The sequence below is a fragment of the Astatotilapia calliptera genome, chromosome 12 (assembly GCF_964374335.1).
Source record: "Astatotilapia calliptera chromosome 12, fAstCal68.1, whole genome shotgun sequence".
NCBI lineage: Eukaryota > Metazoa > Chordata > Actinopteri > Cichliformes > Cichlidae > Astatotilapia > Astatotilapia calliptera.
Window position 1 is genome coordinate 19,906,166 of NC_137433.1, and position 27,065 is coordinate 19,933,230.

A 27,065-nucleotide genomic window follows, 5' to 3' on the forward strand; every position below is an offset into this window, starting at 1 on the left:
GCTATTCTTGGTAGGTACGTAATGCTCTTGACGTAATGCGTAATGCTGCCACTGACTGCATCTTCCTCCCAAACCAAAGACTGCCAAAGAAGCTGATTTTACTCGGCTTACAATAAGTCTCTAGTCCTGTATTTGTTCATTTTTAAGTGATGTAGAATGGCGTCTGGCTTTGGGAAGATAGTCGTTGGTACCTATGTGGAGATAAAACGCAGCGATGGTAAGTTTCACCCTGTCTATTTATTTTTCCCGTCGCGATGTGTAAGTTGTTTGGGGATCTTTGTTGCTGCGCTGCTGTTGAATATAGCAACCGTTGTTTCTGGCTGCAGAGCGTAACGCTAGCTGCAGATTCATATTAGTTGTCAGGGCGGAGAGTTTCAGCACGGCCTAAGCCTTTGAATGGGCGCCTTACCTTTGTTAGCATGCCCATTCAGAAGATATTTCCCGATACCTCTAGATTCTTATCATTAGATAACAGCAAATGTCTTTGATTGGAATTTATCAAACATACAAACATATTAACTCTAGCGCCACCTAGTCTCTTAAATTATTTATTATAACAGGGAATTCAAAATTATAATTAGCCAAGCTAGCGGGATTGCTAACCCGGTTAGCTTAGCTAACTAACGTAGACGGCAAGATTAGCGTTAGCTTATGGCTAGCCAAAGGCTGTGTGCTGTTTCCCGGCTTCACACAGCAGTGGCTCTGCAGTAAAATCGGTTTCGTTAACATGCACTTTGGTTTTTGGTTATATTTTATCCCCGCTTTCTTTCATTGTTAGCTTATTAAATGCTCTGTCAATAAACCGAACCGCTAGTTGTTATGGAAACCCTTTTGAGGTCTAAAATCCTGTATTAATATTGTCTTTTATCACGGTCATTTGCCATAAAAATACATTTGTAATAAGAGCATATACGTAAGCCATTTTTTATAACTCTTTCCTTTATTTCCTCTATTACTCTTGGTATTGCATGGGTCATAAAAGATGATAGTGTTTTATTTAATAGAGGCAATGCCAAGGATATATAATTGTAGATAGTGTAACCTTAAATATGAGGCATCTACTGATGCCCTCGGTTTTCTGTAGTGGTACTACAAATGTAGCCATAATAGCTTACAAAAAAGGGGGGTTAAACTGCATTCACATGAGCTGAAGTTGTTTCTGAAGGCTAGCAGATGAGTAGACCGAGAAAAGGGAGAGGCTGGTTGTTGTATGACTCTCCTTTCTGTGAATGCCAGCTTTATTCTTGCTGCTCTGTGTAGTTGTTCGGCATTGCTTCAGGGCTATAGAGCCAAAGATGACACAGAAGTTTGTGTCATTCCTGCTGGTCCTTTTGGGACTTTGCTACACCCAGTGAAATTGTTTTGCAACAAACCCTCAAACAGCACCAATCTTGTACACAAAGCACACGGGAATAAGCTTGAAAGCTAGTGCCAGAGGTGTGCTGCAGCCACTGGTGCTGGTTAGTATCATTGGTAATGTCCCTAAATCCATAATCTCTGTCCTAAGATCAAGAGTGAGATGTGAACTAGATGCACAGCAGGGCTGCAGAAAGAACCAGTTCTGTCTGTCTGGTGTTGTATCCAGAGCAGGGATTGCCCTCTCCCTCTCTCTCTGGGGACTGGTTCAGATTCAAGCCAGATTCATGCTATTAGCCACCACCCCATCTGTTGCAGCCGGCTCCCTCTGTTCTGCCAGGACTCACTCGCTCCCTCTGTGTTTTTTCCATTTCATATTTATTCCTGTTGAGAGCTAGGTCTTATAGAAAATAATTAGGAGCAGTTTAATTAGACTACCTCCAGTCATCAGAGGATGATGTGTGCACCTTTAAAGGTATTATACTCTTAATTGTTCCTGGATATCAATATTGAGTATTAATTTTTGGGCTTTCCTCTTTTCTTTTTATCTTTTTTGTTTGTTTGTTTGTTTTTAAGTAAAATATTATGGTTTGGCATTTTATATATTTTAAAGTCTTTCAGAGCAGAGTGGAGTACCGGAGAGGCAAGGGTCTGTGTGGTGTTTGTACACTACATCATTTTTTTCTGAATGTGTGCCATGTTGATATGGTTTCATTAATAGGTGTCTCTGGTTCTGTGGGTGAAAACGATGCTTTGAGGGTTTTGTTTATTCCACAGGCTTAGCAGAACTAGAGCACCCCATTTTAAGCCCCTTCTGCTCCTGGGAGGTGTCAGTGTACCCATTCAGCAAGGTTTTAGTAAAAAAGTGGGGCACTTGATGGGGGATTCAGTAAAACAAGCCCGGTTGTGACTTGGTATTTCAGCTCTTTTAAGTCTAAGGATACAGTGTATGTCTGTGAGGAAGATGTAGGCAGCCGTTAGAGTTTATTAAAGTCTGGGGGGGAAATAAATATTCCCGTCTTTGGCAAGGTCAGAGAGTACAGCTGCACAATAGCTCATGTGGATCTTGTAGATGTACAGTGTCTGGACGTATGCTGTGTCCTTGAAACCTGTCCGTTTGGGTCTGTAGCTTTGCAGAAAGAATGGTAGGATAGTTTCCAGTTAAGGAAATTTGTCACTTCTCGATTATTAAAAGGCATGTCTGCCTTGCCATTTGAAAGTAAATGTAATAACAAAAATAATAATTTTACTTTTAATGAAATCAATAAATCGTTTTTTAATACCTATGCTGTTAGTACTTTAAAACATGCGTTTCTGGGTACAACAGGTTACACAAGCTCCTGATGTTCAGTGTTGTGTTTAGTGCCATTTACTGCTATTGAGGTTCAGTTTACATAGTTCCTGCCACTGCTAACAGCAAATGTCTACAAGCAGCACCATTGCTTAGCCTCTTCATGGGAAATGTCTTGTACTGTTGCATTATGGGTTCATCATGACTGCCTCTCTTGGCATTTGCACTCACTATAAGGCTCAGTTAAACAGTCTCGTCTGATAGCAGAAAAGACGAATTGCTGGCATTTTACAGTGAAGATCCAACTGTTGGCTCATTGACACAACAAACATCTTGCAAAGTTAGCAGACTTGGGAGGAAAGTGATCACTTCATCAGTTTCAGCAGGATCATATGACAGTTACACTGCCTTAGTGTTATTCTTGTGTTTGTGGGTTGTTATGAATGAGCCTAAAACAAGCCTTGTCCTTATTATATCTGAACCTAATGACCTGTGTAAAATTGACATTTAGAGTGAGACGAACTTTATCCACTCAACCCCTAGTACCTGTTGAGCATTGTGTCGTTTAGCTGTCACTTTAATGTAACAGATCTACCCCTTTTATAATAGTATAGTTCAAGGACTTCGGTTTGATATTTATTGGGCATTTTTTATAACAGTATGTATAATAGTAGGGAGGTCTGGCCATTAATAGGTGTATTGTACTGTATTTTAAGAGAACTTCTAACTGGAGATGTGGTGTTCATGGGTGATTAAAATAACAATTTGGCTGATGATTGATTTGGAGGGGGAGGGGGTTGTTGCTATTTATTTCCTCCTTTGTGTCTGGGAAATAAATACATCTCCATCTCTGTAATAAAAAACAGAATAGTGTGTTTATGTATCATTTAATCCATTCATTTTCTTAACCACTTATCCACTGAGGTCAGCGTTAGGGGTGGATCTATCCCAGCTGTCGCAGTGTGAGAGGCAAACTAGACCCTAAACGGGTTGTATCGCAGGGCCAGCACAGAGAGACAGACCAGCAAACACTCACAGTTGGACTTGGACTCACTGCAGTCGCTCTCAGAGATTGTTAGAGACTCATAAATAATTGCTGTGTAATTTATAAATGCAGACAGACAGTCTGAATGAGTCTTTGTCAATGAGCACAACTCAAGGGGACTCAGCTTAACTGGCTGCCAGTTGATTGTATTCTGGTGATATTCCTGTAGATCAGGAAGGTTACTGAGACCAACTTTAATAATTATATGTGAATTTCTTCCTATGTAGACAGCATTTTTTGATGATTCATCACAGCTAATTACTTTATTATCAGAAACTGATTGGATGTAATTGCTTGCTTGATCCCATTCAGTCACAGGCTGATAGCATGCTGACTCGGTCTTTTTGGCACCATTTATGTCCAGGCTTCACTGACAGTGTTGGTGTGCTTGACAATCTCAAAATAATAACTAAAGTGTACTTAATTGTGTTAACTTTTAACTTCATGGCCGCCTTCTTTATTTAACTTTGAGTTGAAAAACGGCCATAAATCAGAATATATGTTACTGCAGTACTCAGCATGCTGAAAAATGTTAAAAATTGTCATTGTATCGTATCATTAATTAAGTAATGTGATAACATCGTGCGGTGTCTGTTGGTTACCACCTAAGTAGTACATGTATCGGGCTGCAGATTTTCTTGTGTAAAATTATATTTTTGTTGTTGCTATTATTATGTTTTAGATAATTATTGGTTATTTATAACCCCTTACATTCCATATTGTTTCATTTTTAAATTTCAGATTTACATATTATAAAATAATAGGACATTTGTCTCGTTTTATCAAAGTAGTTTGGGCGAAGTTGTTCTCTTCTCTGCTGCTGTTACTTATGCACCAAGTAGTTTATTGAGTCTGATCGCGATGAAGCCACAGGAAGTCTGTGGTCGGTGGCTTGCTGCTTGACATTGGCAAAAGCAGGCAGCCGTTTTTTTCCAGGGTGGTTAGCAGGATGGAGCAGTGATTTGGAGAGCCATGCTTAGCACAGTTGTTTCCATAAATCCTCTGAGTGCTGCTACTCTTGGAGGTGTGACATTTAATGTCACATGTCTCTTCCCCCCAGTCACTGTATAATTTAGCTAGATTTTTTTTCAGAGTCTATCTTTCCAAAGACCAGTTTTTGTGGATGAATGTAGTTTGTGGTGGACCAATACCTGTGATAGGTCACCCATCTGGTTATGAGTAGCACTAATGGAAACAGAACTTTTTATAGCTTCTGACACCCAAGAGTGTTTTTACATATCGTTCTTTTTAGAAGACGCAAACTCAACAATCTTAAAGTGGACCAACAAAAGAGAAATTAGTTCTTTTTGTGTTTATAGTGTGATTGCATTTTAAACAAAGACCTGATTTTTCTGGTACCCTTCAACTCTGACTCTAGGTCATCTTCCTGTTCACTCTTTAGAGCCCTCAGACCTCGACTCCTCGACTGTTTTTGGAGCTTTTTCTAACTAATTAAGTAACTAATTAATTAGTACAAGTATAGTGTTAGTACTTTTACTTGGGTAAAGGATGTGAATACTTCCTTCATTACAGTGCAAGTTGATGTGTATGAGGAGAAAACGGGCAGAAATATCTTACCATTCAGGGCTCGTGCCTAGGGTCCAAAGCGACCTAGTCGTAACAGCCACACAGGATCTTAGAGTAGATCTGTCTACTCCAGTCAACCCTACAGACAGTTTGTTCCTCAGACTCGGTGCCAACCTCCATCAAAGCTATAGACATCGAAAATGTGACGTAATTTCCGGAGTAAAACCGCAAAGGATTGTAGGTACAAGTGGCTAGCGCGCACGGGCTATTACAAGACAACAGTTACAGAGATAAACGGAGACACAAAGAATGGCAAGAAGCTGTATTATTAACTGCCATAGCCGGTCGCATGACAGCCACTGGAAGCCGATGGGTAAAGCGATCAGTCACATGGTCTGTCGATCTCTATTGGGACATTTTTATTACAGTGATCCCTCGTTTATCGCGGGAGTTACGTTCTAAAAATAACCCGCGGTAAGTGAAATCCGCGAAGTAGCCAACTTTATTTTTTACAATTATTATAGATGTTTTAAGGCTGTAAAACCCCTCACTACACACTTTATACACTTTTCTCAGACAGGCATGAACATTTTCACACTTTTCTCTCTTGTTTAAACACTCTCAAAGTTCAAACCTTCGTAGAAAAATAAGTGCGGTATTATACAATGAAACCAAAGGCACCCGCCGGTGACAAGTCCCACTGCTAGTGATCGAAGATATATGTAAATTTGATAAGCCGAACGCATTCTTTACTGTACAGGAGACACTGCATGAGATTGATTGACAAATTGAAATTGCACAAAAAAAAATCTGCGAAACAGCGAGGCCACAAATAGTGAACTGCGATATCGGGCTGGGCCATATTATACCGTTCACGGTAATACCAGTACAATGTTAGGCAACGATAAGAAAATATTGCGATAGAATATGGGTAATACGCGCATGCGCAGTGCCTTTGTTTTCATACGCACATGGCCGAAGAAGCATGGCAGCAGCGGAAAATGAAAAGGGGGAAAGCGGATCATTGAATGAAACGGATGGAACAGAATCGGTTTATAAAAATGGTGCAACTTCAGTGATGCAGAACTGGTTTGGTGTTCATCCATCAGATACCCACCAAAGCACTTTTTTTTTTTTTTTTTGTAGAACATGCAAGCGGACCGTCATTATTACCGTATATGTCGGACTAAGGTGCTTGTAAATCTGGGAGTAATCTGGGTCCAAAACTCCATCCGTTTCAGGTCCCAAAGTCAAACGAACACTGTGGCACACTGAGAGTTAAGAACTGTCTAAATTCTTTCATCTTTAATAAAACAATCACGATTGCTGCTTAACAGGTGTAACAATTAAGTTTAACATCCAGGCATCCATGAAAACAGACTTTATTACATTTACAGGAGTTAGAAGTTAGCAGGAAGTTAGCGGAAGGTAGCTCGCTAGTTTCGCTAGTTACCTAACCATGGTATACCATGTTCTGACTGAGAGATTTCTGAAAAAATTAAAACTTACAGCTCTGCTATCACTTCCAACATAAATGAAGACAGAAAACGAAATAGCAGTGACGTTTGTAGGGTTACTGAAGTTGGACTAGCTGGTATATAATGATGTGCTATGTGATCGCTAGCAACACAGCTAAGTTAGCATAACATAAACAGTGAAGCTGGAGGATGAACGCAGTGGCGTGTCCAACGGGGTGGCCTGGGGGGGCACAGGCCACCCCCCCAACCAGACTGGCCACCCCAGGTGCCACCCCGAAGCTAAAACAATAAAATTTAATGAAATATCAAATGTACGATTATGGTTTCACAGTGAAGCTCAGATATTCGAGGGTAAGTGAATGCAGCACCGGCTTCTGCACTATGAGCATCATGTTAGCAAAGGTAGGAGAGCCAAGCACGAAAGACGGCACTGCGGAAAACATTTTTTCGGCGAAAGATTAACAAGTTAACATAGCTGGACTAGCCATCAGACGTTTGTATGGTGGGCTGATGACTTATGTACAGATGACTCTGTAGAAACTATCTACACCCTCACTTATCTTAACTGCACTACTGTATAGCTCTGTGTAAATAATCATTCTGTACATTCGATAATCTTTAATCCTACAACTGTTTACAACTTGCATAGTTCCCATTTCTGTATAGCTGTATATCCCAGATTCTGTAAAGTTATTTATTTCATTTCATATTCTGTATAGTTTTTCATATTTATATCCTGTTCATATCCTGTACATAGCTTGTACTCACTACAGCCTGTACATACTTAGAGTTATAGAATATTCACAACATACTTCATACCGTGTACATTATAACATACCATAATAGACCCATTTCTGTAATATACTCACATATCTATATTATTGCTAATATATATTGTAATCTATCTATATCACTAAAGCACTTCTGGATGGATGCAAACTGCATTTCGTTGCCCTGTACCTGTGCATGTGCAATGACAATAAAGTTGAATTCTAATTCTAATTCTAATTCTAATTCTATTTATTTATTTATTTTTGTAACGGCATGAACAATGAGAGGTGGTGGATTGGCCAGATGTTGGCCGATGTGTAAAAATAACTCAGTTGTTTGGTGGTGGCTATGGCGGAGCTTCCACAGAGGCAACAGGTGGATGAGGGAAGGTGAGGCAGGAGGAGAGACCCGAGGTGGCCGTCGGTCCAAGTGTCAGGTGAACTGAATTTCAGGTAAGAAGTTATGACCTGCAGTCTATCTGGGTCAGATATAAACCAAGTTTAGGTGTAGTTTATTTTCGTTGTGCTGACTTTTTACAGTCAGTTACAATACCTCATACTGCATGAGCTAGCATGACGCGTTTCTATACAGCTGTTCGGTTGCTATGATGTTACTGATAGTGAACTTTATTTTATTCATAAGGTTAGTTAGTAGAGTTGCCAACAGCTCCTTAAAAAATGGAATGGTCCCTCATTCAGAGAAAATATTACGCGTTTCGTACTGAGCTGAGAAGAGACACAGTTTGTCCCGTACTTTAGCTAGATGTTGCGGATGTTGCGCTAAACAACAGCAGCACGTTTAAGCTTGATCAGCTGTTGTTAGAATTTATTTAATATTAATTTCTAGTATCAGCTGATGTTTGCTGGAGCCACAGCTGTAAACCTGCTGGTCATGATATCGGTTTGGATATGTGGTGAGAGGGAAACGTGAAGATGAAACCAGTCGATGTCCTTAATGAATCATCAGAGCTGAACAGGTGATGGAGAAACAGGTTTACCTTTTAGGTGACATGAATGAGTTGAAGGGAAGTTATGAACTGTTTCTGAGAGACAAATAACACCAGGATCCTTTTTTAGGTAGCTGACAGCTGGTAACTGTGCAGGGGCGGGTCTAGCAAAGTGTTGCCAGGGGGCCAGGTAGGGCATTAACAGGGAGAGGGGGGCACAAAGTTTTTATCTGACGTAAAATGTATAGAAATCATACATATACCAACAAGACTGTACATCACTGTCACAACAGCATTTGTTTTCATTCAAAGGCTTTATGGCTTTAATACCTGGTGGGCCGGTCTGTAGTCAAAATGCCCAATTTTTTGTCCTAGTCCAGCCCTGCAGGTTAATACTGGCAGTGTCACCATGCCAGCTGACTGTATTTCATCATCAGTCAGTGTTGTTCTTTATACATCAATATTACCAAAGTTTACCATAAGGCAGCATATAAAGTATTTACTTGCTTTCAGGTGTTATTCAAATGTTAGTCTTTTCATTTGTTTCCCCACTTTTTTCCTGTTTCAAAATCAAACACCAGTTTGTGAGAAGATTATCTTCTTTTTTTTTAACAGGCATTGGTTTTGCATTGGCTAATTTGCCAATTGTATGTTAAAAATGTTCGTATTTTAATATTCAAAAATGTTTTTGCCCAAAACATATGTGCTCTACATGTCAGTAAAAATACTATGCAAATATTGATGTCCTTGACTGCTGAATAAACACTGACTGATTGTATCTCTTGTACTTTATCAACGCAGTATCTAAAAACTTTGCACCGTAGTGGTTAAAATCTCATTCTAATAAGAGTTAAAAGCGCATTCGGTTATTAGGTTTACAGGGTTATTGAATTATGGTTAACGGTTGGTAGAATTGTTTTTAACATTATCTGCCAATTACATCTGCCACCCTTCTCCAAATCTGTGCCCCTACCTGGCCCCCCCAACAAAAACTTTCTAGACACGCCACTGGATGAATGCTAATACTTTTCCACTCGATAAAAGTTAACATGAGGGTTCCTGATGGTTAGAGACAAATGCAATCGCATGGCAGGATGCAGTAAACGGACCAAACTTCAGTCAGGCGAACAACTGAGATAATCCATCCACAATACGAAGTTAGTCATTAATATACTGCAACAACATGGGAATAGTGCAGCTGTGATAGAATACAGCATTAATGAATCAATGGTACAGAAGTGGAGGAAACAAGAAGAATGAGTTGAATAAAGTTTGATTTATCTGACTGCTTTGTTTCGCATAATGTGCCCTATAATCCCGTGCACCTTATGGTCCGAAAAATATCTATTTGACTTTTTTATTTGGCACACTGCAGTTTAATGTTGCAAAGCACCTCTTTTTAACTTTAGTGGATATTTTACATGGTTATGCTCAGGATATGTCAGCCCATTTCTACTGGAAATGCCCTTTGGTTAAACTTTCAGCAAGGAATTTGCATTTGCACTGTTAAATTTTTATATAGCTTTAATGAAAATAAAAAACAGCTGCTTGTTTAAGTGAAAATAAATGGATGTTTTTGTTTTTGCGCTAGTAAAGTTGTAGAGTTGTATTTTGTATTTTGTCTCACATCAATTATATCGTTAGTTATATCGTTATCTCAAATTTTCAAATATATATCGTGATAAATATTTTTGGCCATATCGCCCTGCTCTACTGCGATATAGTGGGGGATGACTGTATACTGTTGGTAAACATCTGATCAGCAGTAGAATAAAAAAATAAAAAAAAAGCTACATGTACATTTCCTGTTTAAATTCATGTCTATGTTTGGATTAGTTACTATTATCATTACTGCCTGTATGGAAGTTTTCTATAATAGCATGTGGCTGATTTCTCTGATAATAAAATGTGAAAGCATCTTGCCTGCTAATAACAAAACCAAATGAATTGTAGTATAAGTTTCTCTTGTAAGATAAGCTGTCATTGCACATGAACATGATACTTAAATCAATTAATAATTTAATTATATATCTATCCATCCAGCTGGGAGGTAATGACAACAACAACAAAAAAACCCTTTGTGTTTACAGGTGACAGATTACATGAACCACAATGAGTGTTCAGAAACTAAATTAGTTTTGAGGGCTGAAAGGGACCAAGTATAAAACCACTCTTACATTTTAAAACTTTGTGATTTATTGTAAATCAATTTCAACTAATTTTTTTTTTTTTTTTAGGGTGGGGGGTTGGGTTAACTTTGTTATTCTGTGTATTTTTGTGGCTGTTTGTATCCTCTATAAATGCACACAGGAATGGCTCAAATACTGGATGTCCACATCTTGCTAAATCACCAAAATTTTAAGGAAATAACGCTATCACAAGCGCGCGATATATACCTAACAAATAGAACATATGCATTCTGTTGAATAAATGGCTGCCCTGCGAGAAAATCATTTTCCCTGCTTTTTGCAAATGTGAAACATTTGTATGGTAAATTGATCAAATGTTCAGCACATGAGAACACTGAAAGCATCTTTGCTGGCCTACTCTCTTTGTGTCTCTAAATAATGGATACTGGAGCTTAGATAGTGAAGGGATTTTGCAGCATGCAGTTGGATCTGCACAGGCAGAAATGGGAGGGCTGAGCAGCTTTTTTTCTTTTTTGTCCTTTTTCTTTTTTTTTTCTCCAGCTGTTAGTATTGCAGTGTTGAAGACAGAGGGGCGGAGAGAAGCACAGAGGCTAACAGCAGCTGCTCTCATCTCCGTTATCCGAGTCTCGCTAACGTTTCATTATCAAACCTCCTGGTCTGAACTTACCAAGATTAGCCTCAGCCTGCTGCCTTCCTCTCACAAGAAACCCAATTTGTTCAGTCACTTACAGAACAATGGAAATGAAATAAAAGCCTCAGTTGGTGAGCATAGGCGGGTTTTGTGTTGGTAACATTTCACTGAAACGCCTGCATTATCTGGAACTAGATTCTTTGTTTGTGAGGATAAAGGTGAATATAAGCTTATATAATTAGTAATGAAATGGTTTAATTGAAGCTAGGTTAAATGTATATGGCATAATAATAAAAAAGTTGGAGCACAACACTTCAGAAACAGAACTGAAAATGTAAAATGTATAGAATACATCAGTGGGTCGTCACACAACAATTATAATATAGCAGGGGTCGGCAACCCTAAGCACGCGTGCTACAGTTGGCACGCGAAGGGTTAACTGATGGCACGACCATAGCTGGACTGGTCATCGGGCATACCGGGCATTTGCTCGGTGGGCGGATGATTTTTTTTATTTATTTATTTTTTGTAAGGGTATAAAAAATGACAGGTGGTGGATTGGCCAGATGCTGGCCGGTGTGTGAAAATAACTCGTTTGGTGGTGGCTATGGCGGAGCTTCCACAGATTCAGTAACATTATCAAGTGGTGGAGGCTGGTAGGTGGATGAGGGAGAGGGGAGGCAGGAGGAGCAGAGACCCGAGGCGGCCGCTGGTCCGAGTGTCAGGTGAACTGAACTTCAGGTAAGAAGTTATGACCTACCTGTCTATCTGGGTCAAATATAAACCAAGTTTGGTGTAGTTTATTTTCATTGTGCTGACTTTTTACAGTCAGTTACAATAACTCGTACTGCGTACTAGCTAGCATGACGGAGTTTTCATCAGCATTGTTGTAGCGAACTTTATTTTATTCATAAGGTTAGTTATTAGAGTTGCCAACCGTCCCGTAAAAAGACGGAGTCGTCCCGCATTCAGAGAAAATATTATGCGTTTTGTATTGAGCTGAAAAGGAACAGTTTGTCCCGGACTTCAGCTAGAATGGAAAAAGACACAAAGGAGTTATTCTGTCGTTATGCTGCACAGCTGCCTCTTCTCTCCTCTCTCTCCTGTTGTTACTTCAATCATGAAACTGATCAATGATCAGCTGATCAGCTGTACTCTATTGTTTGTCGCCCACTTTGCGCCAGAAAAAGGAAACCGCCGGACATCGCGCTAAACAACAGCAGCACGTTTAAGCTTGATCAGCTGTTGTTAGAATTTATTTAATATTAATTTCTAGTATCAGCTGATGTTTGCTGGAGCCACAGCTGTAAAGCTGCTGGTCATGATATCGGTTTGGTTATCTGGTGAGAGGGAAACATGAGGATGAAACCAGGAGATGTCCTTACTGAATCATCAGAGCTGAACAGGTGACTGAGAAACAGGCTTACCTTTAGGTGACATGAATGAGTTGACGGGAAGTTATGAACTGTTTCTGAGAGACAAATAACACCAGGATCCTTTTCTATGTAGCTGACAGCTGGTAACTGTGCAGGGGCGGGTCTAGCAAAGTGTTGCCAGGGGGCCAGGTAGGGCATTAACAGGGAAAGGGGGGCACAAAGAAATACTTTCTTATTCTCATTTAAAATGTCTGGCTGTTATTAAATAATTATCTGAAGCTTACAGCCAAAGTTTTTATCTGATGTAAAATGAATAGAAATCATACATATACCAACAAGACAGTACATCACTGTCACAACAGCGTTTGTTTTCATTCAAAGGCTTTATGGCTTTAATACCTGGTGGGCCGGTCTCTAGTCAAAATGCCCGGGCTGATTTTTTTGTCCCAGTCCAGCCCTTGGCACGACACGCAGTGAATTAATCTGAGAAGGTACATTAAAAATAAATGGCCAGGCCAGCGGTGCACATCGCAAATTAGCTCGGATAGACACATTTGTTGTGCTCGAGACAGAATTCACAATGTGTTTTTAGGACTTTCAGGTGTATGGACCAATGTTTTCTTTTCTGATCAAACCAGAAATCTTTAATGAGCAGCTGAATTTGTCTCGCATTAACTGGCTGAGTTAATGCCAGTTAATGCAACATCGAAGCAGCTGGAATCCATAGCTGTGCGTGTTCATGGAGCTCGCATTTTCACCTGCTGGACATCACTACCTGACAAGTTTAACTGTCTTCAGAACATTGCAGAGGCCTTATTGACAGTATTTGGCTCTACATATCTGTGTGAGCAGATTTTCTCTCATATGAAGAGTGTCCTCATGTAGCCGTCTGAATGCTGGACACTCGGAGACCTGTGTCTCTGAGTGGGAGACCAGAGATCACATTAACATGTGTATCCCTGTATTAACAAACATGCCATATTGGCCCAGTTTATTTTACTTATTGTTGTGAGGAGACCATAAATAGCATTTGTATTTTCTGTTGTACAGTTCATTTGCTGTTATGGATAAAAATGTCTTTTTTTGTTTCAAAATAGCTGATAACTATTCGCTGATAGCTGCCAACATCTGCGAACAAATATAATTCTATAAAGTGGTTCTATATAGTGTGTAACTGTTAATATAGAGTGTTATTAAATTTATTGCTAATGCAATCATAAAATTTTAGATGGCACTCGTGATCAGAAAGATTGCCTACCCTGTTATGTTTTTAAATAATATACTATATATTCTTTAAAGTCAGTGTATATCCAAATAAAAACAGTTTTATTTTAACAAGACTGCATGCAGATCTGATCATGGTAGCAGGTGATAATTAGACCTTTTTATATTTCATAAATCATGGGGTTTGAATGGCAAATGCAACAACGTTATGTTGTTGTTGTACTTACTAAACAATAAAATGCTTTTAATTTTCCATAGCACTACAGTGATTTTTGTCCCAATATTTTCTACCTTCAGCTATTTATGTTTTTCTGCTAATCTGATGTTTGAGTTCATCTTATCTCTGGTGCTTTTACAGGACGTATACATCAGGCGATGGTGACCTCACTTAACGAGGACAATGAGAGCGTCACAGTGGAGTGGATAGAAAATGGAGACACAAAGGGAAAAGAGGTAAACCACTATTTACCACCGTTTTTTACCTCTTAAAGCTTCCTTAACAGCACAAAGTGCTTTTTATTTTCCAAAGCAATGAATAATAGATCCAAAAGCATTCAGGAGCTGCTGTGATTATGCAACTAAGCTGCATGTTCAACCACACATCACCCCTTGCACACCCTGCAGCTCTGATCACATGTAGACAGTGTGAAAATTTAACAGTACATCTGGCGGCAGGCTTGCTGCATCACATTTTCATAATTATTTTTCATGGACATAATAAAAAGCACAAAGATAAGCAGAATTATTTATATAAAAATGTCTGTTTCTGCATTTGGTTCAGCCCTGTCTTTGGAGCACATACGCACAGTCCAAATAAGACAATAAAAAATACTAGAAAAAGCATTTCCTACCAAAAATGCAATGTGAATGCTGCAATTTGAAAATGTTGCCTGAAATGTTTAAAAATATTTGAAATATTCAAAGCTGAATTTGCTAAATCAGCTTAATTGCAAAAGATTAGCAAAATATCGGCCAGCAACAGTACCAAAAACTGAAAATATGCGAAATAAAGCGAAAAAGGTACCAAAACTGAGCTTCAAAAATGCTAAACTTGGAGCTGAAGCTCATCAAAATGAAAAATGATCTCAAATGAGAAATGTTTATCCATAAATGTTTAGCCGTGTGACGATTTTGACATAACTTCCTGTGTCGCTAGACACAATCTTTGTGGTGCGTCGGCCGGTCGTGCACCATTATTGTAAGGAGTCATCCCAGTTGTGTTTAAGACACAAGTCTATGATCATGCCGGTTATTAGCTGAATTTTAATCATAATCCTGCACAGAAGCTCAGAGACATACAAACACACAGAGGGAGATGTTACAACTGTTTGAAAACTTTAGTTTGTGGAAAGAACTTTAAACAAAGCAACCACTGCAGAGGATGGCAGCTTCAGGCTGTTTACTTTTTCCCTCCAACAAAACAGAAAGAGAAATGAGAAATTGCTGAATGACACTGGATGAAAGAGGACAGGGATGGCTATGTTTTGATGTATATCTTATACATGTAAGGCAAACGATTTGGGCATGAAAAAAAGAGAAGTTTTTTCACATTATTCTTCTAGCACCGTTTAAAGAGCAGGGGATGTCATCACACAGTGGTGGCAAAATGCCATAAAAAATTGAATTCTTCATAAAAGCACAGTTCTCCAGAAAAAGCTGAACATTTTGATACCAGAATGGTTTCTGTAGCACAAAGTATGCAGAAGTAGTTAAGTGCAGGAGGATCTCAATAATGTGAATGCTTATACAGCGTGCACATTGCCTAGATTTTTAAAGTATAAAAACGAATGAGAAAGTTGGAGCAAGTTGTCCATTAATTGCAGCATTGATTCTCAGCCCATCAAAATGACAAAGTGTCCATGGAGCAAGTCTGTCTCTGAGCTTTTTCACCCATGGAGCGTTGGTGAAATTTACAGTACAGAACTTTAAAAATTACATTCAGCAGCAGTTTTAGAAAGTGGTCAACACCCTTTGGCTTTACTGCAATAAATCTGATGAATAATTTTGACTACTCAGCACACAAGAGACATCCAAGTTTAAATATAAGCACTTGGGGGTAGTTTGAAGACTCTTGTCCACCTTAATTATGTACAAAACTGGTCGCATTTAAGCCCTTTTTAGGCTTTTGTGATGCACTGTATTTTCAAACTGACTGAACACCCTGTCATAGACAGAATCACTTGACTTTATGCTGCTCTGTTTCTGGACAGATTGACTTGGAGAGTATATTTGCACTTAATCCAGATGTGGCTCCAGATGAAGAAATTGCCCCTAGTCCAGAGACCCCACCCCCTCCTACACCCACATGTGTGAAGGTCAACAAAATTGCAAAGGTGAGTGGTGCTGTGTGACCTTATGAGCACCTAAAGGTGTAGCGTGTGATTTACATTGCTCAGAATTGCAGCTCTTTGTTTTGTCACCCTCATCCCTCATTCACGGGCTAGCACCCAGGCTTCCTCGGGTGACCTGTGCGGCTCAGTATGATGGATCTTTTTATAGAACCTCGATCCTTCTCAGGAACCAGCTAACTGGTCCTGTTAATTACACCATGTGTCATAAATATAGACTAACAGGTGAGAGTCTTCAGTGGTTTTTTTCTTTCTAAATTCAGTAAATATTTAGGGCTCAAGCTTCCCACCATCCTTTTGTCTCACCACCAGCCCACCCAGACTCAAGATTGTTTTTGTGTGTTTTGCGGCGTGAGCTGTATCATCACGGTTTTTCCTTTGTCAGAGATCTAACTAGAATTTTAGTAAAGTCCAATTTTAAATTGTTACTTACCCAGTACTGAATATTAGACATTTTTGTCTGATATTCACATTTGTCAAATGATCAGAAATTACAGGAAAATTTCTGCCAGTGAGGGAACAGGGTACTGTTGCACCTGTGCCGCTCTGTGTCTCCATCTGTGCCACACAGTATGGCTTGCAGCATGTGGATACATTAACCACCCGCCTCCAAAAAAGCATGTGTATTTCTGTATTTTTGTATGCAGAGTACTCACGATAAGAAAAGTCTAGAACTTTGTGACAACAAAAGTAGGAATCACACTAACTAACTCAGTAGTCATTTCTCTTTATTTGGTTTCCCCTCACAGAACCGACGGACGATAGCACCTCCTAAGAATGATACTCCATCCAGAGATAATAGAGGTTTGAGGAACTGCAACATTATCCTCACATATTTATGGTGGTTTAATTGTTATTGAAATTTTTGCTTTCTATGGATTGCTATTTTTTGTTTGTCAGTCTTTGTTTTGTTTATTTCCATCATGAGTTTGCCCACTTTAGTTTAGCAATTATTTTACTAGAATGCAAAAAATCTGTGGGGGTTTTTGTTTTTGTTTTTTGTCCATCAACTCTTCCTGTGCAATCAGGAAGAACTAACTTTTTAAGCATTTATAAAAGCATCATATCATTTTTATTTCTTGACATTAGCTTCTCATTTACATCCACACATATGCCGTTTTGCATTTATGCACCTATGGTCTCATAAAAGCTTCTTGTCATACTCATTTCATGGCAAGCAGCAAACACTGGTCAAACAGTACTGTAGTATGGGCAGGCAGTAGTTGTTTAAATGTAAAATTGATAGTTTAATAGAATATGTTCTCCAATGCAAACATAGTGACTCCAGTGTAGTCGTTTACACTTTTGGCAAACAAGAAAAAGCTACCAGGAGGAGACACAAATCCCTTTGGTGGAGCATCAGTACGGACACCCGGTGTTTTAAAAAAAAAAAAAAAAAAAAAAGATTAATAAATAAATACTGACTAATCCATTTATATATAGAACTACCCACTACTTTCAGCTACTTCCTTATTTATAAGAAAGCATTTTTCTGAAATACAAACATAACACTCACAGCCTTATAGTTTCAGTACACGTGAACCATCCACGTTTGTTGTGCTAACAAATTTGACCAAAGTAAACATATTCTGGGTATTTATTCATTATTATTATTATTATCTTTTTTTTCTTTCCTCCTCCTTCCTCCTTTTTTAATATTCATTCATTTAATTATTTTGGTGTAAGGGTTTTTTTTTTTTGGGGGGGGGGGGGGGGGGTTTGCTGTTAGTGTTGCTTGGTAGTGGCATTTGGATCAGAGATATTTGTATTTTAATCTTTGTGGTGTTGTGTCTTAAGCAATTCCAACCCGGGCCAGACCTCCACAGCCTCAGCAGCCAGAGCCTGCTCCACCTCCTCCATCGCAGCAGCCTGCACAGCCCACTCAGGCCCAGACACAGCAGCAGCTACAGAACGGTAACAATCATGACATTTGTCAAGAAAATGATCATTTCAAGAAACCAGTTTTAAGCAGTTGGCCAAAAGCTTCTAGCCTAATCCCTTTATGTAAATGTGAAGTATAATCCATATAAGATTTTTCTTTTTTTTTAATCCAAATATACTGTCAGCGTTAGTAAAAATGCATCGATCGCACAAAAGCATACCATCAAAATCTTTTAATGTCGTGTCTTTGTTGACCACATGTTCATCACAGAGTCCTCACATCAGCCGCTATCCAGAAAGGAGTTTGGACAGCTTTGTATGTATCACCTGCATGTTACCCCTGCCCTCAGTGCTTCACAGTGATTCTGATAGTTTCCAATAGAGTCCGATAGACCGCTAGTCAAACAAGAAGATCGCTCAGCCAAATGTCTGCCACATACTGCTCAGAGCTGTTGTGTGGACAAGAAGCAGCACACTCACAATCCATCCAGCAGACAGGCTTTCTGGGTATTAGGAGGGGAAAAAAATTGTGGTGTCGTTTGGCTGTGCTGCTTTTTTTTTTTTTTTGTGTGTGTGTCTGGTTTCTGCTGAGTCACACACGGGCACACACGTGGAAGAGCCTGCGGTAATGTGTGTTACGTCTCTGGGCTCAGACAGCAATGATAGCCTTTTATTCAAAGTGCTCGCTGTCATTTGGAAGGCTGAGAGGATGATGTGAACGCCTTGTCCCCCCTCCTCACCCCCTCAGCTCCCCTCCACACAGACTGAATAGCCCATAAGCAGTAACGGTGCTGAGTTCGTCTTATATTTCTTGTCCCGGTGCTGACCCAGTTCATCTTCTCCTCACAGATTAGAGCAGATTATTAATCCCTCTGCTCCGATAGTCTGGGTTTTCAGGGACTGGAGCCAGCAGGAGGCCAGGACTGTGTCACAAGGCTTGGGCTGGGCTTTGCAGCGGGAAGCTGGGGCTGCAGCGGCGAGCATTGAGCCGGGGCTAATCGAATAACATAGTTTTGATGAACTCTGCATTGAATTAAAAGTGGCTTTTACTCACATGTTTGCTAACTTGTGTTCCTTTATAATGGTGACTAATAGTTTGATTGACCTGAAACAAAACTAATCTGGGGGTGTGGTGCTCGGGAGCTTTGGAATAACCTTCTTAAGACAATCATTCTTGATTTGAAACAGCCTCTTACTGTAATCAGACTGGATTAAAACAGTAATGCAAGGCACATATCCTGCATTGTAAGTGTTTTTTGGTTTTGTCTTTGTTTTTTTTAATTTTCCTTTCAGAGGTCACATGTCCTGTTGTGTTTGAGGACACAAATAAAAATAAAAAGGTGTTGAAACACAGTGCTGCAAAGGCCTTTTGTTGGTTATGTAGAGCAAGCAGCTAATGTTATGCGGGAGACACTGTGTGCCAGCCGCTGCATCCGGGTGTGTAGTAGCTGTATCACTGCTCTGCTTTGTTGGAGCCAGCCCAAGGTTTCTCTGCTGTTTAAATAAAGGCCAACAGAAAGGAAAGCTGATAGAAGACGCTGGGAAAGTAGTAGAAGTGACATATTGTAAGCGAGATGAAAGGGGAAGAGAAAGCTGTTGATACATGATGTGAAAGCTGGGAGAATTACTGTTTTTCTTTTCTAAATGGCAGCACGAAGGAAGTCAAACTGCGTGAAGGAGGTGGAAAAACTTCAAGAGAAAAGAGAAAGACGCCGGCTTCAGCAGCAGGAGCTCAGGGAGAAAAGAGCTCAGGTACACTGATGTTGTTCTTCTTTTTTTTCTTTTTGCCATAGAGTTGTTTACATTGAAGTGAGTATCTATTTGACATGAGAGTAACTGTCATGTTGTCTGTCTGTCCTTCAGGAGGTGGACACCACCATCCCCAACTATGAGATCATGTACATGATCCGAGATTTCCGAGCCAGTCTAGACTACCGGCCCCTGACCACAGCAGACCTGGTGAAAATTCTTCTTCGCTCCTGATCGGTAAGAATTGACCTTCATCCAAAGTTTAATAAATGTCCTTCTCATTGCACTGCCCAGATTGAAGAGCACAGAATATGCGTTTGTGTGAGGAAACGCCCACTCAACAAAAAAGGTGAGGTCTTTGATGAGTTTCGCCTCATGTTGCGTGCTAAGTACTTTTTTATATTGTTGTATTTGAAAGTGTCGCCTCTGCTGTGTTTCAGAGTTGTCCGTGAAAGATTTGGATGTGATCACCATTCCCAGTAAGGATGTGGTGATGGTTCATGAACCTAAACAAAAAGTGGACCTGACCCGCTACCTGGAGAACCAGACCTTCCGCTTTGACTACGCCTTTGACGACAGCACCACAAACGAGATGGTTTACAGGTTTGTGACCCGAAGCGACATCTGAGCTGTTAGATTTATTCAATTTCAAGTCAGATTCATATTATGTGACGCAGCACATGATAAGCCAACCAAAGACACAGACGGAGAATCTCTGCCAAGCAATGGCGCACAATCAAGAACAACCAGACTTTCCAGTATTTGCAGTGTTTGTCTTAGCTTAGTTTTGAGAGATGTTTGCAGACAGCTATATCTGGGAAAAAAAATTGTTGAACGGTTTCTGATGCACAAACTACAAATGAACAAGTCAGTGTTTTGCCACAAATTATCGGCTAGGGGAAGGAAACCCTGGATCAGCGCAGCCACACTCATTGAGGGGTGCGACCTGGCCACTCGGCCAGCGGAATTTGACCGAAATGTGTTGATTGTGATCGTTTTATGGTTTTTTAATCATTTACAAACATTCTACAAATGACTGTTTATCTATTTGCATTGTTACTAAACCAAACTAATTCAAATAACAGCCATAGTTTGACATTTTCAAGTTGCAAATTCATAGATAATAAAAAACTGAAATCTGTTTTTTTTGCATGTTAATATAATTCCTTTAGTCAGAAGAAAGGTGACTAACAAACAAAATTAGATGAATGAATTGTTAATATTTTATGTATAAATTTGGGGATGGAGTAGCGCATGACTGTGTTTTGTCTTCTCCTGCAGGTTCACAGCCAGACCTCTTGTGGAAACCATTTTTGAGAGAGGCATGGCCACCTGCTTCGCCTACGGACAGACAGGCAGTGGAAAAACACACGTGAGTTACAATTAATGTGCCTTTAAGAAAACAGAAGGCTTTTATCCTTGTAGTTGGAGTGCATCTTATATAATTTGTGTATAAAATACATTTTAACTTGTATATATTTATTTTTTCATTGTGTCACAGACTATGGGTGGCGATTTCTCTGGGAAAAACCAAGACTGCTCTAAAGGAATTTATGCATTAGCTGGTAAGCACATTAGATGTAGCTCTTTGTTGACTGAAGGATAAGTTGGATCTGTTTTGGAATTCGATCTCTCGTGTGTTTCTATGCAGCTCGGGATGTATTTCTCATGTTGAAGAAACCCAGCTACAAAAAGTTAGATCTACAAGTGTACGCAACTTTCTTTGAAATCTACAGTGGGAAGGCAAGTGATGTGTGATCATTTTTTTCCTTCTTATTTTTTTCTGAAGGAGAGATTTTATTTAATGCTGACAGAACTGTGTTTGTAGGTGTTTGACCTGCTGAATCGTAAAGCTAAGCTGAGGGTATTGGAGGACGGGAAACAGCAAGTGCAGGTGGTGGGGCTGCAGGAGAAGGAGGTCAAGTGCACAGAGGATGTCCTGAAACTCATTGAAGTGGGAAACAGCTGCAGGTATGACAGCAGGAACTTTCTCAGGAATTCCAAGACTTTGTGTTCTTGTATTTGATCAGTGATCAGATCAAAACTCTGAAATTCGTTTATTGTCATGCAGACGTCGTCTAGCACAATATTCATGTTCTTTGGGGATGTTATTCCTTCTCCTGAAGTTATTAATTTTTTGCCCTCGCTGCTGCTGCTTCATCATCATCTTGATCACCCCCCAAAAGAACATCAGGGCAGACGTCCGCCAACGCTCACTCATCTCGCAGCCACGCCGTTTTCCAGATCATTCTCCGGAGGAAGGGGAAGATGCATGGAAAGTTCTCCCTCATCGACCTTGCGGGCAATGAGAGGGGGGCGGATACATCGAGCGCTGACCGGCAGACTCGTCTGGAGGGAGCAGAGATCAACAAAAGCTTGTTAGCCCTGAAGGTCTGTGTGCAGTGAAGGGATAGTGGAGTAGCTCCTTCCCAAGTGTTGGCTACCACTTCGTTTTTTTGTTGTTGATTTGTAAAATAACAAAGAAATGTCATGTATACTTTTTCCATTTGTAATTTTTTTTTTTTAAATTTACCAAGTATGTCTCTCTTGTTGTTTCAGGAGTGTATCAGAGCTCTGGGTCGTAACAAGCCCCATACACCATTCAGAGCCAGTAAGCTCACCCAGGTCCTCAGAGACTCCTTTATTGGGGAAAACTCACGCACATGCATGGTCAGTCCTCTGTCTTTGGCCATGTTATCAAATCTCTTCCACAGGTTAATAAATATGAAATAAATCTGAATGACATATTCTGTTTTTTGCTCCAGATTGCAACCATTTCTCCTGGGATGACATCCTGTGAGAACACACTCAACACACTACGCTACGCTAACAGGTGGGGTTGAGATAACCCACTCCAGTGATTTAGACAGTATCTTCTTGCTACAGGAACTTCTTGGATTATTCACCTTTATGAAATTTTAGCTCTTTTGGATTCCTCTGTAATGTCCAGTGGCTTTTATAGAATCTGAAATTAGCTGTACTACTCCAAATTTCTCTGCTTACTCTTGTTCGTTCTGACTCTTGTATCCTCTTCCCCTTTTTTTCCTACTTTCTTTCCTTCTTGTTTCCCGCCCTCTGCTGCTCTGTGTGCTGGTATGATGACTGTTTAGAGTGAAGGAGTTTGGGATTAGTCCGTCAGATATCCCCTTCTCCCAGAGCGGTCAGGGAAGCCGCCCTGAGCACTCGCCCACCAATACCTTTGAGTATGATGACTTTGCTGCTACCTCTCCCAGCAGGTCAAGCACTCCCCAAAGCACAGCACCACACGCACAAATACACACAGTGCATGCTGTCCCTTTGTGTATCTAATGCATTATAGAACACACCCATGAGCTCATTTATCAGCTCCTCACTGCGCTACACTTCCTGTCTTCCCCTTTCTGTTTTTCATCTGCATGTTTTGATGTGATTCATCTTTTCATCCCTGCTCTGACTTTGATCTGAACTGTAGACAAAACTTTTTTTTTTTTTAAATTGTGTTGCTAAATCCTGAAGAACAATATGTCTGTCTGTCTGTGTGTGTGGGTGTGTCTTTTATTTGCTCTGTTGTTTCATCGCTGTTCATGCCCCGGATGTCAGGGATAACTGCGATAGCTGGGTGTGATAAGTCAGAATGCTGGTGCAAAACTCGACTTTTAGCTGTTTGGCAAATGCATCCACGGTGAGCTTTTGTTTGAGCCAAACACTCAGCGGGTAATCCCTTATCCCGGCCGTAGTCCTAATTAATTGGCGCTGGCACCTGCAGGTTGGGTACAGTGCTGTAATCCCTCATCAGCTCATCAGCTCTGCGAGAGCCTAGTTAAACATGAGCGCTGAACACCCAGACTCCAGTTACCATGAAAACTGATATCTGGAAATTGAGCATTGTCATCTGTGCCTGTGCATGACATCACTGCTGTCATGAAGCTGCCATGCTGCACAAACCATGAACCGCAAACCAAACATCAGCCTTGTTAAGAACAGGTCTGACCTGTGGTCGCTGCGATCTGATGTGTTTCTTTATTTCTTCTTTTGGTCTGCAGGGTAAAGGAACTAACGGTGGACCCCAACCAAGTGATGGAAGGGGGACGCCCCAATATCCATGCTGTCAACCAGCTGGATCTCTTGGATGAAGAGTGGCTGAGCATCTCACCACAAAGAGACGACCTTAAACTTCTCTGTGAGCAGAATGTAAGTGCTCACAGTTGATTCTTTGAAGCACAAATCAGACTGTTTACATCTGGAACTTATATCTGAAAATAGGGCTGCTGTGGAACAGGAGGTAAAACAAGGCTGTATATTACTCAGTAGTTCAGTCCCTGACTCCTACAAGGGGCAATGAGTGCAAGATACTGGTATATGAGCACTAAATAAGTACCGGCCTATTTACCATATCGCAGCTGCCACGTATTTCACTACCCCTACACTACCCCAAGTGTTTTTGGATTAACATTGAAACTTTTATTTATCAGTGATGAAGGTGAGGTCCACTGATAACCAGATTTCAGAAATGATCTCTGTGCTGTAGTTTTTTGTTAAGTACGTTTAATTTAACAATTTTAAGAAAATTAGATTTTTGACTAAAATGCGTCATACAAAAGAGTGAGATAATATAATAATAACACAAATAGAAGAACTCAGTCTGGTTTAAAACCCAAATTATAAACGTGGGTTTTTACTCAGGTTTAAAGAATATTTGTTTGTTGGAGACATCGTGACGTATAAAGGGAAAGAAGCCACAGTTTAGAAGTAGCTATTTAAAAATGCCTGATCTCCTTTGTTTAAATCTGGATCTTCTGCTGGATCTGTAAACACAGGAGGAAGAAGTGTCTCCTCAGCTCTTCACCTTCCATGAGGCCGTGTCACAGTTGGTGGAGATGGAGGAGCAGGTCCTAGAGGACCACAGAGCTGTTTTCCAGGTTAGAAAACACTCCAGCTCTCCTCGTTTCTTTCTTTTTCTCATACATACTTATATGAATCCAGATAAATTGCAGCTCCTGACAGTGAATTTATAACTTCTCTTTGTTCTCCTCTGAGCAGGAGTCTATCCGGTGGCTGGAAGATGAAAAGGTGCTGCTGGAGATGACGGAGGAGGTGGATTATGACGTGGAGTCTTACGCCACGCAGCTGGAGCAGATCCTAGATCAAAAGATAGAAATCCTCACTGAGCTCCGAGGTATGCCCGAAACATCACTTAACAATAGAATAAAGCCATCCTGCTACATTTTTTAAATGTGTGAAATGCTTTTGCTCTCCTCAACAGATAAAGTGAAGTCATTCCGCTCTGCACTGCAGGAGGAGGAGCAAGCCAGTAAGCAGATCAATCCCAAGAGGCCACGTGCTCTTTAGAGTCTGAAGAGGTTTAAGTGGCATGTTGAGAAACATAACCACTAGATGTTTGGCACAAGTCGAGCTGACGCTAGCAGCTGTGAAAACACAAATTAAAAGACTGTCTAATGTACCAACAGGCTCAATGAATATCGTTTGTTTTGATCCCTCTAGTAACAGAAACTGGCTCTCCACTCACTCTTTGGTCTTGTTAGAAAACTGGAAGGAAACTAGTTTTTATTTCCTTCCACTTTAGATGATTTTTTTTAAATGGAGAATGTTTAGTTTCCTTTCCTTGTACTTAAATTATTTTTCTTTTATACCCGTTTGTACTTCCTTTGAACTAAAACTTTTCGACCGGTTTTCAGAGGAGATCTCAGTTGAACATGCTTCGAAGTTTACTACACAAAACCAGTATTTGATTTCTGGTTTGCTCTGGCTGACATTTCTGCATGTTCACTCTGTGATAGCTTATGTTCACCACTGTTTCATGGTCCGGGGGTCCCCCCGGTCGGCATCGTAAAGTCATACTTCATTGTAAGTAATCTCTTCTCCCTTTCCCTTCCTTCTCAAAGTTTTTACCAGTTTGGAGGAAGTGTTAAACCACATTGTGTTTCTTTCCTTCTGTCATCCCTGACAGATTTTTACTTGTAGTTTGCTACAGTCTGTGCCATGTGGCAACTGACTCAAAAAACTCTTAATGTAAAACATGTTTTCCACCCATTTAACACTTTGTTAAAAAAAAATGGAACTAGAAAAACTATTAATAAATGTATAGTGAAGATCACTGACCTATCATTGGTTATGTTGCTCAGTGTTTGCACCAGATGTAATGCTGGAAGAATTAATAAAAAGTCATGTTTCATTTCAATGACTTCTGTGACCCAAATTATCTTTATTTGCCACAAACATAAAGTCAAGCTTGAGTAGAAATTGAGCGTCTAAAGGTGGGCTCCGCTTCACCACCTCGAATTTGACTGCGCTACTTTAAGTTTTCCCATCAGTGCGAGTTTAACACAACCGTATCTCTGCGCTGTCTGTATTCACTTATCCTATCGCTAACGATCAAGATAAGCAGTCACACAAAGCTGGTTATAAACTGGCTAAGTTAACCCAAGGTTTCCCCTGGGGTGGTGACTAATCTAAAAGTTTCATGGCTCATTTTTCTTCCACATAAAATGACCCCTATGAGTGTCACCTGCTCCAATCAAGAGATTTTATCAGATGATAAAATGATTGTCAAAAATCTATAAAGAACAAGAACCCGTGAATCTGTGATTTAGCGCACAGACCAGTAAAATAAACATTTAACTCAAATTATTTTATCACCGAGTTCGCTCTCAGTTCTGCTGTAAAAGATAATTATAAAAATAGAATTCAAACATAGGCTTAGTCTGCAGCAGTATAGGCATCCTCCTGTTTTAAGATCAGGTACTGATGCTTAGAAAACAAAAGTAATCGCAAAAATGTAGGTAAAAGAGAGGCGAAAATAAAGTAATAATGGTACGTCTAAGAATCTGTATTCACTGCTGAGCGTTGTATTCTGGAGATCTGATTGGTCAGCAGGATCTCTTATGAGGAAAGTAGAATACGTCACCATAGTGATTTACCCTGGTAAGTGAACCACCTTCGCGGTATAGAATATTCAGGGTTAACCCTGAAATTACCTGCTCAAGACGAAATCCTCCTTTGTAGTAGACGCCTCAGAGCGTGATGTCAATACTTAAAATGTTTTATTCTATATTAAAAAGGAAAATATTAACTTACAACAGTAACAGCCTGCAGTGTATTATTGTACTCAAATGGCAAACTTATTTTATTTTGAAAGTCATCTCAGCATCAATAGCCAATGTTTCCACCTTAACATGACCAAGACATTAATTGCTATTCACTGCCCTCCAGCGGCGAGAGTGAGTAACTACAATTTCCACACGTGTTCTTTCTGTATCCATGTTTCTTTGGTGTTTCCAATAGACGTGTATTAT

At 40.0% G+C, this 27,065-nt stretch overlaps 1 protein-coding gene across 4 annotated transcripts; it reads left to right on the forward strand.

Moving 5' to 3' along the window:
* Nucleotides 1-25,954, forward strand: kif2a (kinesin family member 2a). 4 transcript variants are annotated; one of them, XM_026186636.2, is made up of 22 exons: nucleotides 1-217; nucleotides 14,154-14,248; nucleotides 16,006-16,128; nucleotides 16,893-16,947; nucleotides 17,941-18,057; nucleotides 18,296-18,340; nucleotides 19,676-19,776; nucleotides 19,888-19,983; nucleotides 20,068-20,122; nucleotides 20,214-20,376; nucleotides 21,055-21,145; nucleotides 21,275-21,338; nucleotides 21,425-21,516; nucleotides 21,602-21,744; nucleotides 21,960-22,164; nucleotides 22,333-22,443; nucleotides 22,539-22,606; nucleotides 22,884-23,009; nucleotides 23,796-23,943; nucleotides 24,570-24,671; nucleotides 24,793-24,928; nucleotides 25,016-25,954. In XM_026186636.2, exons 1-22 carry the CDS (start codon nucleotides 157-159, stop codon nucleotides 25,099-25,101), a joined length of 2,283 nt encoding a protein of 760 aa, XP_026042421.1. In that variant the 5' UTR covers nucleotides 1-156; the 3' UTR covers nucleotides 25,102-25,954. The 4 variants fall into 4 exon arrangements, with proteins under 4 accessions (XP_026042421.1, XP_026042423.1, XP_026042422.1 ...); XM_026186638.2 differs by lacking the exon at nucleotides 22,884-23,009; XM_026186637.2 differs by lacking the exon at nucleotides 18,296-18,340.
* Nucleotides 25,955-27,065: the final 1,111 nt, after the last annotated feature.

Bases quoted from the DNA above. Each gene is read 5' to 3' on its own strand.
- kif2a (XM_026186636.2), top strand. From the start codon at position 157: ATGGCGTCTGGCTTTGGGAAGATAGTCGTTGGTACCTATGTGGAGATA. The intron at 14,249-16,005 runs GTAAACCACTAT...GTTTCTGGACAG, and splicing joins GAGACACAAAGGGAAAAGAG to ATTGACTTGGAGAGTATATT. The intron at 21,745-21,959 runs GTATGACAGCAG...ACCCCCCAAAAG, and splicing joins GAAGTGGGAAACAGCTGCAG to AACATCAGGGCAGACGTCCG.